The sequence below is a fragment of the Poecile atricapillus genome, chromosome 2, assembly GCF_030490865.1.
Source record: "Poecile atricapillus isolate bPoeAtr1 chromosome 2, bPoeAtr1.hap1, whole genome shotgun sequence".
In the NCBI taxonomy this organism is placed as follows: domain Eukaryota; kingdom Metazoa; phylum Chordata; class Aves; order Passeriformes; family Paridae; genus Poecile; species Poecile atricapillus.
Window position 1 is genome coordinate 67,287,174 of NC_081250.1, and position 17,881 is coordinate 67,305,054.

A 17,881-nucleotide genomic window follows, 5' to 3' on the forward strand; every position below is an offset into this window, starting at 1 on the left:
TGGGCTTGGGTTTAATTAGACCAGTCACAACTGCTTCCCCGTGAGATACTTGCCTCTGAGTCTCAAACACACATCTGTTTTCACACAACTGTTTCTTTCTTTAGTATTACATGGTAATTACATGCAGCTTTTGCTTCACCTTAATAGGTATCTTTTAATAGATGAAAAAATACTGTAATACATACATATACATATATATGGAAATAGACATGTGTACTCTTGTATACATCTAAATAAGCATTCCCTCAGAAGCAATTCTGTACATGAAGACATCTTCACTAATGCTAATAAAACTTTACTGTGAGCTAAAAGTAATTTTCTGCAGATGGTTTTTTGTTACAAAAGCTTTCTCTTTTTAAATGATACATAATTCTGGAAATTTAGTTGGTCAGATCTTATCTAGTGCTCATTTTGCTAGTAATAATGGGAAATTCTGAAAATTCATCCTGTTGGACCATAAGTTAATAGATGTTAGTTGGAAGGCAGCAGTGGTAAAAAAATACAGTTTAGTAAAAGCAAACTGACCTTTTATGAAAGGGGTCCCTCACTTGATGTAATGCTACTCTATTGTAAACGAGTATCTCAGTTTTACACATTGTTGTCTTTAAATAAAACACCATATACTTCATTCCAGAGGTGTTAACCCCAATGAGCTTCCTAGAGCTTAGCTACTGCTCACTTGCATTAATTTATTGAATACAACTCAAGGAGAAATTCATTTTACTCTAGACCTTTTCTAATCATCTTGAGTATGAATATTCTAACCTGGTGGCCCCTTCCCTTGTGATCTGTTTTGCTTGCACAGATTGTGTACCACAACTGTCCTCTTCTATCTTGATGTGTGTGCTCAATGGCCAACAACTAGTAATAGCCATTGTGTTCCGCAGTGTGGTGCCTGTGACTCTGATGTAACCTACTGATATGTTGCATTTGTTGACAGGCACAAAGCCAAGATGTCAACATGTTTGCAAAGATGTCTTGGAAAGATGACTTAAACCTGTAGCATGTTGTAATACTGGTGAATGCAAAGTGGTGCTGAGAAAAACATTGCTTGGCCAGGTTTATTTTGAAAGTTCGGAACTTTGTACTTAAGCAAGTGTGATGTTTTAGCTTCTTTTCATTTAGCAGAGCACAAAGATTTTTTTTTTTTTTTTTTTTGGTCAGGCATGATATAAGTAAACATTTTGAAACAAAATATATAAGTCCCCCAGCAGTTATTATTTTCTGAAGTACCTGGATTGTGATTTCATTTTTCATTTATAGTCGTTGTTTCAGACTTTGCTTCTTGTAGACTTCATTTTTATGGGGACACATTTGGCTTTTGATTGTGCTTCAGGGAAGAAAAGAGAGGAGCTCTTTGAAGGTAGAGTATTGGACCAAAGACTGCTTTCTCTTTAGTTTTTACTATTATTTGACAGTAGACATTAGCAGGCAGTCCCCATTGCCAGAGAGTCTGTGGTAATGTTTTGGCCCTGCACTTGTTCTCGTATTAACCCCCAGCCAGTCCTGCTTTCTGCTGATGGGCATCTGTTGCCTTGTGTAGCCATCCACCTGCGCTGGCTTTGCTCTGAAGCCTTCACACCGAGTCTACTGCCCATCAAGGGCATTATTTTGATTTAATTGGGAATTAATTGTGTGACAGATGCGCATAAGTAGGGATCACAAGAGGTGTTTTGAGTGTGCATATGTATGAGAGCACTGAGTGAATATATTCAACTGTACACTCTTGCTTGGGTCCTGCTGTCATTAGGTCACTGGAGAAATCTTTGCAAAAGATAAAATCAAAGGTGTTCTCTATTCAAATTTCAATGCACTTGTGAAATACCTTCTTGCATCTTTCAGACATTTTTCAGTACCTGTTTTCAAATAGGTGGGAAAAATAATGAATTGTGAAATGTAGAAATGTAGTTTAAGACTTAATTTAAATGATATTTCCTAATGAATACTACTGCATTAGGCATTTCCCACAGGTCTATAGGAGCTCTTTGAGTGTACTGCATCCAAAACTGCTTTCCTATTCTGTTTCTCTGTAGAGTTAGTTTGGTCCTTTCTCACTGAAAGGTCCCCATTGTTTGTGTGACTTTCTTGGCCTTTTTAATGGGATCAATTGCAAGCTCTATCCATCAAAATCAGTACTCCTGTATTCCCTCCTTCTCAGTGATGTTGCTCATCCAGTTCCATGGAGAGCTGATAAAGCTCACTAATCTGCAAAAAAATCCCAAAACAACAAAAAGTGAAGTTATTACATCTTGTAATAGGTTGGTCTTCTGTCAGTTTCCCAAGTTGGACTGGCTCAGCTGAGGCCAAATATCAGACTGACTGTGCTGGTCTAAAAGAGGCAGGGAGAGGGTTTGTGCTTGCCAGGGTGGCAAAATTGCAATTGCTCCTCTTCACATTGGCTTAAACTTGTTGCAGTTCCTTTGTGCCCCTTTGGGTAAATAATCATCTGTAAGGTACAGCCATCACCTCATTTGCCAGTCTTCTTTTCAGCTCTCACACTGTCTGCAGATAGTGTTTCTTTTAGGATAACGTAAAGTTTTATGAAGAAAACCATGTATTCACATCCATTCTAGGTGTGCCTTCAAATGTCACAGGTTTGGGTTTGGTGCGTTATGCTCACTGAACTGAAAATACACTCCATTAGAGCAGCACTCCAACAGACCAGTCTGTTCATCAGCCAGGAGATCTCTGGAGCAGTGTGGTCTGTAAAAAAAAAAAGCCCAACAGATACATATCTGAATGAATAGGTTATTCTTATACATGTGTGTCTTTACTATGTGTTGCTTACACACACTACTGTGCTTTCAGAAGGGCTTAGTTTTTCATAGACTTGAAGCAATATTGCATTTCTTATGGTAGTTCTACCTTTTAATGCATTCTTCGTTCAGAAACTGTTGAAATATAGAGTGTCAAGGTGCTGAATTGAAGCTGCTCACAACTGCTGTTGCATATAAAAAGCTGTTGTTTAAAAGAAAAAAAAACACAAACACACACACCCAAAAAAAAGCCTTCCAGTTTGTTTATATCTTGACTTAACACTTTTTACATAATTTTAGAGAATTTGAATGTCGGTAAAATATTTCCCTAGCTCCTCTCAATGGTGAAGAAAGGATATTTTACAGTCACTGTAGTTTTGGGTTTGAGCTTTGAATTGAGCTCATCCTTATTTTAAGTGACACATTAAATCTCAGTGTAACTTGTAAAGAGTAGTGCCAGTCTACAGAGTTAGTCTTTGAAGTGTGTTTAGAGATACATGGATTTAGCCATAGAATTAAGATTGTGTTAAAGCCTATATAAAATAACTTCCTTTGGGTGTTAAAACTCATAAGGGTTTAAAAAATTAAAGATAAAAATACAGAAGTGAAAACAGTGCAACTTTGTGATTATAGATAAAAATTGGTCTGTTTTCTATGTATATTTCTCAACAATTGATGGGTGTAATTAGAGGAAGAGAGAGAAAATGGAACAATTAACACACCATATGTACAAAACAAAAAAAAAAAAATTTCCAGTCTGTAGGTGTTATACTGAACAAGAATTTGGTTTGTCCTGTCTATCTTTTTTATGTAGATAGCACTTACTCATTTGTATTGCATTTTGAAAGACTTGTACCCACTAATAGATACTTGCTGTTGTTGTTGTTGTTTTTTCTTTTAAGCTAAAGATACATATATGTTTGTTGTTGTATCTCTTGGAAACCTGTCCTTTCTTTCAGAAAATATTATATGTTTTGCACAGTTTAACCTTACATATGTCTATGGGGTGATTTGAAATCTCACCATTATCAAGCAACAGAATTTCACTATATATTAATGATTTGGGGTTGTTTCTTTTCTAGAAGAAATAATCAGCTTCCCCTTCATGTCTTGCTAGGACAACAGCTGCAGATGAGATTGAGCTTCCATATTTAATACATTCTATTAACTTCACACATCCAAACACACACTCACTCACTCCCTCACGCACCCCAGTGTCACATTATAGGTGAACAGGCCCTAATTAAAAGCACACACCATCTGCCGGAGCGCGGCAGCAGAGTGGCACTCCACAACCATCCTGATTCCTGTGATTGAAATGTATTATTTATGAGCTCAGAGACAAAATACACTGCTTGGCTGGTGAAAGCTGCATTAGGAGCTGGATAGCACCATCTAATGGAATGGAGTGCCACTGGCTATTCATCTTTCCTCTTCCTCTTTCCTCAGTCTCCTCCCCCAATAATTTTGTTTTTCAGTCTTGTCCTTGGAATTTTTATGATAGAGTTTCAGACAATTCTGTCTCTGGTGTTCCATCTTTATACAAAATTGGAAAAAGTTGTTGAAATATTAAACTAATTGTGGGGATATTTTGTAGCCTTTTGTTTCCTTCCAGTGACACACATAGGGTTTTACTTTCTGTAGCAAAAGTGGTACTGATGTGATGTGGTGGTACAGAATTGGAACACGAGGAAGATAGATGAGCAAGATCAGTTTACTGCATTTCTCCAGTCCCTCCCAAGGACCCGTGTAATGGAAGTATCCACTGCTCCATTTGAAAATTTTATTGTCATATGGAAATTTGCCCTATTTGGCAGGGGAGGGAAGGGAGGATGACAGATGACAGTACACTATAGAGTATGTGAAAGTAATTAACAGTTTTGGAAAAAAAGGGCGGGATTTGGGGAAAGCTGCAGTTTTGGACCTTCCTCTCTGGAAGCAGAGATCATAACCTCTTCCAGCTTGCAGAATTCATGTCCTGTTATTGCTTCTTAGTGGGGAAATGGATGAGGAGGTCTTGGACTGAGGGGTAAAATTCACCCTGTCAAGAGAGGAAGAGGGTGACAGGGAAAGAGCCCTTTTTTTGTTAATTGGTCCATCAATCTACCTTTGTTGACTGCGAGATTACAACATTGCATCTAGTAGAAGTGTATATTGTATTTAGTGTCTAGCTCGATGACCTTTTGAATATGCAGGTTAAGAATAGTCATACTGGTTCAAAATAGGCTGGGGAATGATTTTCTGGTCCTTAGCCTTTTTGTAATGTTCTTGAGTTTTGCAGTATTCCATGCTGGGCATCCAATAGTATGGCTTCAGCACAAACAAGCAGTTAGACTGATACTTGATTGATATCAATTAGATTGATACTTGAAATATGACATTTTTCTACAGTAACCTTCAATAGGACTACTTTTTTTAAAAATTACAGGATCTGGTCACTACTTCAACTCAGGCAACCCTGAATAAAAAGTTATATGTCTAAAACTGAGAAAAAAATACATATATATGGGGAGTGTGCATTTTATTTTTTATATCAATATGTTTTAAAGAATGTTGAAATGACATAAATCATGGCACATCCATGAATACATGTCCTCTTATTGTTTGTATTTAGAACATACGCCATCAGAAGGATAAGAGATGCCTTTAGAGAAAACAAGAATATAGCGGATTCTGAAAAAATAGAAGAACTACTGAATAAAGCCAAAGCAAACCTCGAGATTATTCAACGGCAGGTATGTTTTTCTCATTTTTTATAGGAGCTGTCCATTGCTCATTTAAGTGTTTTATGCCACTAGAGATGGGGGGAAAAAAAAAAAAAAAACGAGATCCTTGCTTAAAACATCTCTAGGTGAATATCAGTTTTTATCTGACTTTATTTGTCCTTCCATCATAGGTTCAGAAGGGTGACACTGACACTCACTCCAAATAGCCTCACTTTCTTTGGTGTTTGTTTTTTCACCTCTCCAGACACAGTGTTAGAATAGTTACAGAACAAGAAAATCCTGAAGTGAATTAAGTAAATGCTGGCTAAATGGCAATAGTTTTTTCTTTGGAAAATTTACATCACTGGCAATATTTTTCTTCAACCTTGTCTGAGTAGCATTTATAGCATCTCTGTTCCTTCCAAGAGGTACCATGTTACTAAGAAATGAAGTAGACTTGTTGAACTCAAGATACTTTTTAATTTCTCATTTATAGCTGCTGTATATTTAAAATTTGGAAAAAAATGGAAAAAAGCAGGTTTCTATGCCTGAACTCTCTATGGGCACTTGCAGTGCTTAAGCTGCTCCTCCTTGCAAAATCTGCATTCCTGACACCAGTCAGAGCTCAGTAGTACTTTTATTAAACACTGAACGAATATGTGCACCTGCTCCTCAATGGTTTATTAAGGCTCTTTAAACAACCAGCAGGTCAGTTAGATGGATTCTTATTTTAGTAGGGAGCTGGGCCCTTTGATTCGACAGCTAAGTATGGATACTTAGGTGCAAGTTAATTTTTTTTTATTTTCTTCTCCCAGGATCAGATGTTGTTTTGTGCTACCATAGTTTTGATATCTTTTTTTTAACCCAAACACTGCTATTTTTTAATATTTTTTTTAATTTAAATGTTTCTCAAAGAAGTAATTTGGATTGGATTGTTCCAATGCAATTATATTTGAATGCTGGGGTGTTTTTTCTCAGATCTGTAGGTGATAATTGACATTTTCAGCTCTTCTAATTCTTGCTTAAGATAGTCTTGCTAAATAAAAACTTTCCAACTCTTTTTCTCAGCAAAACATGATTCTACTGATCTGAGTTCTAGTACGTCTGGGACAGATTTTAAAATAAAACTCCTCTTTCCTCTCTAAGTCCTGTGTAAACCCAGATTACCTTGTTTCTGTAGACCTTAGATAAATATATTATTTCTCTTAAACAGACTCTTGACAGGCTAGACTCTTGTCTAGGGTGGAGGTCTTGCCTTGCACCTTTTTTTAAGTTTTCCTTTAGCATAAAGATTGTCCCTCAGGATCAGTCAACATCCTTCTGTTATGCATTTGTTACTGTGTCACTGGGACATCCCAGAATAATTCAGAATGGCCTCAGTTATTGCTAAGCCTGCAGGGTTTTGCATGTTTGTTTCAAACATCCGCTATTTAAGGGGTTTCTCCAACATGAAAAACAAAATTGCTGAAGTTGGTTTTAAATTGGATCACTATCATTCCATGTAGGAATTTCAGGGAAAATATACTTGAAAATCAAGGAATATTAAAGCCACTGACACAACATCCATTTTTAACACTGCTAACACAGTGAAACTTAGGTTGAAGTATCTCTTTAATGTTGCACTTCTAGACATTTTCCAGACAAAGTACAATCACGCTTCATTCACCTTTGGAAGGGTTTATCTTACATGTTTTCAAGAGTTATGGATAATAAATGTTATTATACAGCAATATAATAGGCTGTATTCCAATATAATGTTCCAATATAATGTTCCAATATAATGGAACTGTATTCCAATATAATGTTCCAATATAATGGAACTTTTTAACAAAAAATAATCAGAAGAAAATTATTTTATCAAGATAATTTTTTGACATGCATCCCTGCAAAAGTTGATTATTTGGTTAATAATTTTTTTTTCCCTTAAAAAATTGCAAACTGTTATGCTTTGCAGAACTTCCATTATGTTTCGGTGTTGTCTCACTCCCATCTGTAAAGCAAGAGATAAATGTTGTAAAAATTAAAATATTTTCGTTGGGAGTATTAAAAACCTGGGCATCTAAGTTCATATTAATACTTACTTGCTGTCAAATTTCATCATGCTCTGTAGAAAACGTTCATTCTTCCTCACTGTTTAATTGAAGATCTAAGTAATGAAATCATCTGACATTATTAAAACTTTATATTTAAAACTAACCAAGCATAATATAAAGTGCTTTTATTTTTAAATGCAGAAGCACTGAAGCAAACATGAAATGTAGCATACAGTTTTTTGCTAAGTTTGGGGCTTATTATGATGTGGTTCATCTTGGTATTGCTGACTTTTTTCTAGTATGTCAGTAGAAATTAAATAATTTCCCTCCATGCTGACAATTTGTTGTTACTCTAAAATCAAATTTATATTCACTTTACATTCTAATTTATGGTTTAGTCATCAAAGTGACCACTGAAGTGTAAGGTTCGTAAATAACTATTTGAATCAGCCTAGTGGGAAATGTGAAGTAGTGACAGATTACTGTCATTTTGTTCATGTCAGTCACTGTACAATTTGCTTGAGTGTTATAAAAGTAGCTTTATAATGCTGAAAAGCATGGAAGAACATTAATCTCCAGCTTAGTCCTCCTCTGCTTATTATTGGTTTCGATTTTATAATAGCCTGGCTATAAGGAAGGAACAACTCATGTTCCTTTGCCAGCACTGTTGGCAAAGATTTTTGTGCGTATGTGTTTACTGTGTAAACAACAAAATTTTGTGATGTCTTTCCTGTAGAGAAGGGTGTTGGGGGAAATACAGTGTTACAAATAAGTGTGAAATAGAAAGTTTTAAATTTGAGGAGAAGTCTTGAAGTTGTTTGAGGATTGTCATAACAGCCATTCCCCAGCTATGCTAATACGATTTCATTTGTGAGTTTCTATTAGTAACTAACATTAGTAATGTTAGTTTGTTAGGGGTAGGAGAATTTGCACTGAATTTGCACTGCTGCTGCTGAAATTTGAGATTTATAAAAGCCACTTTGAAGACTGGCTAATATTGAGTGTTTTGAAGTTTTCTTTATGATATTCTGTCTCTCAGGTTTTGAACTGAAAACATAACAGTGAAGTTCAAAAGCTATGGTAGACCTGTGTGCTCTGATTAAAGCCTTGTTTTCGTTTATAGTATCTCTCGTTCTTCCATATTCCTCTGCAGTGCATTCTCCTCAGTTTTATATTGTCGCTAGAAACTGCCAGTCATCTTGTTGTCCAGCTAAGAAGGTTTATTTTGGGTTTTTTTGGCAGCTCTGAGCCTCTATGATCAATTTTACTGGTTTTAACATCACACAACTACAGTACTCTTCAATAAAAGTGTTTTAATATTTCGCAGCTTTTGTTTGTCTCTTTAAGTAGTCCAAACTGATGAGAATCCTGGTTTGCATAAACCTTGGTCAAGGAGACAAAAGATGCACTGTGAGCACTCAGACAGTCAGGACTTGTGGATCTACCTCCTTTACTGCTGAGAACAGATAAACTTTTCTTTTTAGTCTGAGTTGTTTTTCCTCAGGTTTAACCTCACTTACTGTTCCCTTCAGATGTGTAGAATGAAAGAATGTGGTGTAGAAGCATGAAACCTCGGTTAGAAAGGTTCCACTGTTATGATAAGTTCTGAGTACTTGCGGCATTTTTCATGTTTGCAGCATGTTGTAAAGTACATTCTAATCCTGGAAATATCCATTACTTGTAGTAACTTTAGCTCCATTTCTCTAAATTAAGTACTTCATTACTACACCTTGATAAAAGCCCACATCATACTTAGTGTGAGATTTTGATCTCATATTCTTGCATTTCTTCATAGTCAAAATTATTAGTATGGTCTTGTGCTGAAACCTGTGCAAAATAAGACCAATTTTTCTGGATCTTTTATTTTTCAGCAAGCCAAGTTGCCAGTGCAGCTGTGTGAGGCCAAGTATTGTGCCCTCCTGAGGCGTTCATTAGCAGTATCTTATCTTGGCAATATTGTAAATTTGAGTAACACTTGAATGGAAGTGGAAATTAAACTAAGTCAATGTACTAATACAGCATTCTTATTATTATGAATTGATGACAATATAGCCATGAGGAAACTTTCTGTTAATCAAAATAACATAAATATTAAAGCATGTTTAATAAATATGAGCAAGACAAGCAACTTCAATTATAGCTGCTATAAAAAATGAAAGGTAGAAATACTACCCTATTTTACTTCACCTGGTTTGAATTGACTGCTCATCCTTTGAGCAGCAAATATTCCTATATTAGTAATTGTCAAGGTGTATGTACTTCTGGACTGAAAGCATTTTGTTGAGTATTTGGAGGACTGGTACCAATTTACACAGTTGTTTGTGACATTGGAATTTACTGTTAGAAAGAACTTCCCAAACTTTAAGAAATGTTCTGGATATCTGAACAAGTTGTGTTTATAGCACAGAGCACTGTAGGCTGGATGCCCTTTGCAGGAGATTAATTTTGAAAACCCATTAGTATTAGTTTCAAGCTACAGGTCATATTTATGTCTAATTTTTATGAATATGTAAGAAAGTTGCAAAATAGGTAATGTATTTCATTATGTTGGCAGCAGTTTTGAGACCAAGAGAAAAGAATAGCTGTAAAAGTTCTTTGAACACAAGGGGCAGCACCACGCTACTGCTCAGGAATGTGTGTGGTGTTAGCAAGTCATGTCTTCCTGCTGGCAGACAATTCTGTTTGAGTTCTAATATTCCTATTCTTATCAAGCTTGTCACATGAAAGGAAGCTTTAAAATCACAGGTTATTTTACTGCTTTTCCTGAGAAGCTCTTTGACTTCTATCTCTTCTTTTTTTTCCAGCTTCACAATGGCAAATACCCATTTCTCTACAAAAATGCATATTTTTCTATCACAAAATTGTAGACCTACAGTTCTTAGATAAGAGGATTGCCCTTGGGAGTTTTGGCTTTTATTTGTGCAATGTATTTTTATTTATTACAGTTGGACATCATTTTCCAGCTGGGATAGAGCTGACATTAGAGAATTTTTCTTACCTCTCTGGCCATTAAGCTGTACTTACTGTGGTGTAGACACAGTAAAGTTTTAAAATGCTTCATTCACAGTGGAAGAGCAGGAGTGAGTGACATAATCAAACAATGGATGAAAATCCTGAAGAAACAGTTTTATCAAGTAGCTGCGCAGTATTTGTTAGCCACCTATACACTTCTAAATCCTTGGATTGGCAGCTAGAATATAGAAAATGTTTGGCATTTTCTTGCATTTCTCTTGCTCCTGGACTGTTGCAGTACTGGTAGTCAGTTTTTAATTGCTTTACCACATCATGAGTTCTCACTTGTTTGGTTCCTTACCTGCAATTACCAAAATAATTCAGAAGCCTGTGGCAAAGCCACAAACTAAATTCAAATCAGCTGACTTAGTGTTTAGAAACCACTGGGGGCATTTTCCTGTGTTTGTTGGTGGTTTTAATTTTAATTTTTTTTAAATTTCAAAGCTCTTTGGGGTGATATTTTTATGTATTTTCTTTTCCTTGAGGTAGTTTAAATCCTTTTGTTATGTTCATGTTGCATTTACTTAACATGTGTTTTGAAAACTTCCAATACTTAATAACAGTAACCTACCAGGAAGAATATGATTAAGAAAGCAATGGAAATCCTTAACATATATTAAAATTCAGAGTTCCTGACTTAGAAAGAGACACAGATGCAGGGGAAGGAATGCAAAACAGGATGGATAAAACTTGTCTTTCAGTAAACAAAAGAAAGTTTCAAATGGAAATTGGGAAACAGTAAATTCAGAGATATACTAGTTTTGTATTTCAGTTAGGAGAGTAAATATATTTTATGTACAGTAAATATCTGTAAGGTTTGGGGGTTGAAAAGGAGGAGGAACAAAGCAAAAGGTGTCGTAGGAGTGACTTTGAAAAGTTTTGGTAAATTTCAACAGAAACCCAGCTGAATCAGAACTTGCCCTTTCACAGAACTTGTTATCAGTGAGGTCTGGTTTTCCAGATTTTCCAAATTTTCCAGATAGCTTTTTCATCTTGGCATGTAGACTAGCTTTGGAGATGTGCAACATTGGAACAGATGCCAAAAGCCCAGAGCTGTCATATCAGCTTAATTTCTGGCATCTGAGGGTGCAGGAAGTGTAATAGACATTTTAGTCATCTTCAGGTGGCATGGTTCTCCAGGTTACACCTGTGTGAGTCTCCAGAGCAGTGTTACTCCTTAGGCTTTCATTTAACTCTCTTGATGGAGAGCAAGATTGTGTTTTCACAAGTGATTTGCTGCTGTTCATTCCACTGACTAAACTACAAGTGGCAGGTTCTGTCTGCAGTATTAAATTCCAAACTAGACTGTACATTGAAAATAACCTTTAGGCTGCCAGCAGCGGCGATTCAGAGGTGGAATGAGGCTTTGTCTTTCTGATGTAAGAGCTCAGGGTAAAACACAGCATTTGATGTATGCAGTAACCTTTCCTAAAAATAAAGACTGCTGAGTGTTGGTCAATGCATTTAAAATACTGTAATTATCTGTCATAAAGAACTGTCATTATTTTTGTTGCATGTATTTAATGACTAATCCAGTGAGGTTGGAGCCATATCATAAATAGTAACAGTAATTATATAATACATCCAGAGCTGTGAGCATCTGATGTTCCGCACAGATGAGGGCTGTCTGAAGGACAGGAGAAGGACTTACTTTCTAGTGAGCAACTTGGCGTGGCAGTATGTCACATCCAATAAAGCAAATGCTGGGTGTAAACTTCCATATGGAAAAGAGTAAGTTTTATCAGCCTGGATGGTCAGTAGCTCCTTGAAACACTTAGAAGCATTAACTATTCTGTGCTGAAGAAAGCTCAAGAAGCAAGGGAAGATCATATTTTCAGGCAGATGTGTCCCTCTGCCATTTGTCCCTTTGTGCTTTCTGCTTTGCTGTGTTTGGTGTCCCAGAGGTTTCAGCCCAGGATGTAAATGAATGTGGCTCTTGGGGCTGGCTGTTGCAGCAAAACTTCAAGGAGGCTTTTCCAAATGAGGTAACAGCAAGTGTGTGTGTGTCTTAGTACAGATAAAAAGTACTGTCAAGAGAGGGAAAGTAGAAATAAGTGCTATAGTTTTGATCAGAGCAAATGACTTCTACTGTGTTTCTAATCTGACTGTGTGATCTTGCTTTGATGCCTGTCAGTCTGGTTTGCAGTGGTGCCCATTGAGGGAGGGTTTGAAGATTGAGTTTCTCGCATTAAAGTGTATTAACCTTTGAGCAACTTCTTGTCTTTCTTGCTGTGTGCTGTCTGCTGCAGAGCAGCATTTGTGGAGGCTCTCTTTTTTACTGAGTAAGAAAAGGAGAAGTATGGCAACCTTTTCTGTTATTTATGAAACGTATAACCTTGTAAAAGCCTTGTGTATGTATTGTGACTTACATTCACATTAGAATATTGATCTCTTGTGAGAGTCCCTTCTCATGGCTAGACCAGTTCTAAGTACAGCTAGACCTTGAGGAAGTTAGAAGAATTGCTGTTTTGAGGACTTCTAAAAAAGGGAGAGAGACAAAAGTGCTGTTATTGAAACAGTGATCTCTTGATCTCTTATTGTTTGTTGGTTGCTTTTTAATCTGATGTGGTTTTATTTCTTTTTCTTCGTGTGAAAACTTTCCGTCCTGATTCTGTATTGCTCATTGGAAGGAGACACTGTCAGATTCATTGGCACTGCAACTGAACAGGCACACTTCCCTCCAGGAGGAGCTTTGGCACATTTGTCTGGTGCCTCTGATCCCCAGGACTGTGTTCTGTTGCCCTTGAACTGCAGTCTGTAATTCAGGATGACAAGGTTGGTGTTGGCACTCTCACTATCTGACAAGTCACCTGGTCCTGTAGCTGGTGGCAAAGTGGGCTTTTCTAATGACATTTCCTCCCCAACACCATGCTCAATCATCGGTCTCTCAGTGTATTACAATTTCAGTTTTTCCATTTACAGCTAACAGAGGGAAGAGGAGACATTTTAGCTCCTCATGAAAGTACTTGCATTGTTTTCTGGCCTTTCAGATGAACATCGCTTCTCCCCACAGGACACTGAAAATATGATTTAAAATTTTCCCTTGCCACTCTAAATCAGATGCTTTTTTTTTTCTTTCTTCCACAGATGGTCTTTCAAGTCTAAAGAATTTACTATTTTCTTCATTCTCAAGGGCAGTATGCAAAAACCTCCATTTGCCTTATTTGCTCCAAGAATCTGGTTTCATGACTGCTTCATATTTGCCCATCTTATTATCTTCATGCTTCTGTTGGTCGTCACTAAAACTTTTCAATTTTTCCAGTTTCAAAGGTGACACTTGCTTTCTTATTTTAAAATTGCTTGTCAGAATGAAGCTGTTTATACAGTCCACCAACATTAACTGTCATTTTACAAAACTCTGAAAAAAACAGTTACTTAGAAAAGAAACAACCCTCTTCATGTTCTTTGTGTCTGGTATGTTTGCATATATTGTAATCTTCTGGGCATCCACTGAATACCTCTGTGGGTTATCATAGCACCAGACATGGTCTCTGTCACTAATACCATTTGACTGCATTTGCAACCAGGTAAAAATTTACAGTGACCTACTTTTATTTTGACAATAAACATATATGTGGCCTTCCCATAAAAGCTCTTTCAAGCAAGGAAGCTTTATCATTGATGTGTTATTTTACAATTTTATATTTTTTGCATTAATTCAGATTCTATCTAGTATCTCTGTAGTAAGTTGCTTGTATTTGAGGGAAATATGTTTGCTCCATGAAGTTGTGATGAAGGCCAGGCTTAGGGAAGAAAGTTGCTAGACTCTAATAGCAGCATGTTTGATCAGGCCCTTGGAAGTTTAGGCAGGGAAAGCTGTTTTCTAGACAAAAGTGTAGAGTGAAGTTTAATTAGTGTTTACGCAGTCTCCTTGGTGCTTGGTGCATTGCTGCTGTCTTTAGCTTTGTGCTTTCTGAGGTGAGCCTGGGTTTTTTTTGGCCATTATGAGAGCTACAGCTGCAGTGCCCTTCATCTTTGTGACAGGCATTATGCCAGTACATTAATTCTGAAAGCAACTCAAAAGAAGCAGAAAGAAGGATCCCAAACTCTTCCAGTCACATTTAAATCACAATTTGACTGATTCCTGTTATGCTTTCTGGGGTACGTCAGATACATGTTTCCCCTCTGAGATATGTGCTACCTGAATGTCCTTCCTTGGCTGTTTGCTTGGCAGGAAGTGAAGCATTACTAAGCAGAGTTTTGAACTCACCTCTATAATTTTGTCACCAGTAGAAAATGCATAAATGCATTGTTTAAAACAAAGATCTGCTGTTTATGCTGTAAAAGTAAGGTCCTGTCCCTCATCAAGGCAGTTATGAATATTGCAGTGTAGTGCAACATTCATGGTTTTTCTTCTGTGAGCATAATAGACTGGCTGAACAGTTGGTTTGATAATTCTTAACCATATTTTCACCGAAGTGTGTGGTTAATGAGAGCATTATGTGACCTAATCACTTAGCCTTTCACATTAATACAGATGTTGTTTATAATTGTCTTGATTTTGTTGTTGACCCAGTACTTTGGTTCTGTGTTCAAATTATCTTAATTTTAAATGAAAATATTTCTTGTCTCACAGAAGTCTAATTTTTATGCACATTTGTCAGTAGTGAATACTTAGTAGGAGTGATTACTCTCTAACTGCTCGTGCCAGTATACCTCTGGGAGGTTAATCAATCTTGTGCTTTTTAATTGACATCAATAATGTGTTTACATTTATCAATATTTCTTAATTGTCAAATTATAACTGTGGAACTTCAATAATAAATCATGCCAATAGTTAACTTCATACGTTAGATTTTTTCAGAGTCTCCTTAAGCACTTTGACATGTTGTAAATTGCTTTTAAAATGATGTATGTATACTCATGAGGGAAGAGGAGAAAAAAATTGGTATGCAAAGTCATGCTGTCAAATAATACTGAACTGGCCCATTGACAGTAACATACCTTTACCACATGTAGAATATGCTTTATGGGGAAAAAAAGTGGAGTAAGTCTTTTCAAACTGCTTGTTTTATTACTAATAATTTTGTCACTATGACAGTACTCATTTGTTTTGTCATCTCCAGGGAATTTTCAGGGCTGGGACTTCTTCCATTCTCTCAGCTGTAGAGGCAAGACAGAGGACAGAGAGAATTACCAGTTCTACTGCTCCTCTGCAGAAATAACAGTGAGCTGTGGGGACTTCCAGGCATCCTGATTTTGATGGTGCATTTCACCAATGTCCTTAAGATAATGAGGTGGAAGGAGGCTAGCTCTGTTTAAATATAAGCATATATTTAAAGACTTGGGTGCACAGGGAAGCAAATTATTTGCCCAAGTTCACAAAATATGATTACAGCAGGAATTAAGGCATGATAGTCCAAGTCTTACAACACTATCTCAGAAGGTATACTTTCATCATCCACCTTGCTCTCTTCTCTGTCTCCTTTAAACCCAAGGAGCAGTATTCTGAAGAAGGAAATCTGCACAGACAGAAGCTTGCAGGATTCTGACCACATTGTGTCAGTCTTACTGTATAGTTTTATAGGCTACATCAAAGACAGTATAAGAACTAAAAACCATGCCTAATGAGCAGTGAAGTATGACTTAGAAGATGATGCTGTTTTCTAGGTAAGTGAAAACCAGTGTGAACAGCAGGAACATCAAGGCTGGTTTTTATTTGAAAAGACTTAAGTATTAAATATTCCAGTTTAGTCTAGCAGCCATTTTGTTGACTTCTTGTAAATGTCCTAAATCATAACTTAAACCTCTCCCTCCTTTTTTTTGAATGAGACAAGACTGATAAAAAACAGCTATTAAACAAAATTACAGTAGTTACCAAATCCAATTACATTTAAAGCAAGTGTGTGTAATCAATCTCTTTTGAAGGGTAAAGCAATTCATGAGACAAATCCATTGGCACTTTCTTTAGCGTGGCAGATTAAGCACCTTCATGTTGTATGTAGAGGGCTTTGCAGTAGGTTGCTTGTGTGAATAAGTGATATTTAGGTTCCAAAGCAGACATCTGGAGTGCAGCTGGTCTGCCACATCAGCCCAGACACTGCTGCACAGGTTCTGAGCTAGAAGTCATTCACATCCATGTCTAGAAAGGTGAACTTGGGTCAGCATATAAATGCATGAACAGTCACAAGTCTTTAAGTAGTGGTGACCTTTCAGCAGCATTCAGATTTTATTTGTGCTTTTGGTTTCAGACCTACTAAGGTACTTGAGATGTGTATGAAAGTAAATTTAGTGTGGCTGTGTGGTTGGTTGACCCTGACTGGACACCAGGTGCTCACCAAAGCTGCCGTTATCTCCTCACAATGCAAGGCTCATGGGTTAACATAAGTCAGGGGGAGATCACTCGCCAATTACCCTCATGGGCAAACCAAGCTCATATTGGAGAAATTAGTATAGTTTATTACTAATCAAATCAGAGAAGGGTAATGAAAAATAAAATTTAATCTTAAAAACAGCTTACTTCCACTCCTCCCTTCTTCCCAGGCTTAAAATTACTCACAATTTTCTCTACCTCCTCTGTGCAGAGGCTGGGAAATGCAGGCTGTGGTCAGTCCATCATACATCATCTCTGCTGCTCCCTTCTCCTCCAAGATGACTCCTCACACTCTTCCCCTTCACCGTGAGGTCCCTCCTGCAGGAGACAGTCTTTGTCTGAACTTCTCTAGTGTGAGTCATTCCTGTGGGGTGCAGTCACAGGAATCAGGAACAGACTGCTCCAGCTTGTGTTCCTTACAAGGTGACAGATCCTGCCAGCAAACCTGCTCCTCGCCACCAGTCCAGAGGTTCTGACAGGAGCCTGCTTCTCATGGGGTCCCAGCCTCCTTCAGGTGTCCACCTGCTCCAGTGTGGGGTCCTCCACAGGCTGTAGGTGGATCTCTGCTCCACCATGGACCTCCCTGGGCTGCAGAAGCACAGCTGCATCACCATGGTCTGCACCCCAGGCTGCAAGGGAGTCTCAGCTCTGGTGCCTGTAGCACCTCCTGTCCCTCCTTCTACACTGACCTGGGTGTCTGCAGAGCTGTTCATCTCACATGCTCTCATTCCTTTCTCTTGGATGCATTCGTGAAGCTTTTCTTTTTTTTCTCCTCTTGCCTAAATATCCCAGAGGCACTACCACTGCTGCTGACCTTGACCAGTCTCTCTTGGAGCCAGCTGGCATTGGCTCCCTCAGACACTTCAGAAAGCTTCTGGCACCTTCTTAAAGAAGCTACTTCTGTAGTCTCTCCTCTACCAAAACCTTGCCACAGGCAGTTAGCATGAAGAACATAAAATCTTGTATGAATTGAGTTCAGAAAAACAAGATTTTTATTCACTGTTCTCCACAAATATATTTAATGCCATCACAGCCTGAAGTGTGAGTAAAACTGGTTCGGTT

The 17,881-nt window shown here is 37.5% G+C and overlaps 1 protein-coding gene across 3 annotated transcripts in view; it reads left to right on the forward strand.

The window, feature by feature from the left end:
* LYRM4 (LYR motif containing 4) overlaps positions 1-17,881 on the forward strand; it is an 84,947-nt gene that overhangs the window by 15,943 nt on the left and 51,123 nt on the right. For 2 of the 3 annotated variants that reach the window (XM_058831265.1, XM_058831266.1), the window contains exon 2: positions 5,371-5,491. In XM_058831265.1, the coding sequence (XP_058687248.1) occupies positions 5,371-5,491 (121 nt within the window). Of the gene's footprint in view, positions 1-5,370; positions 5,492-13,136; positions 13,269-17,881 lie in introns of those variants that run through there. The other variant, XM_058831264.1, reaches the window with a different exon arrangement.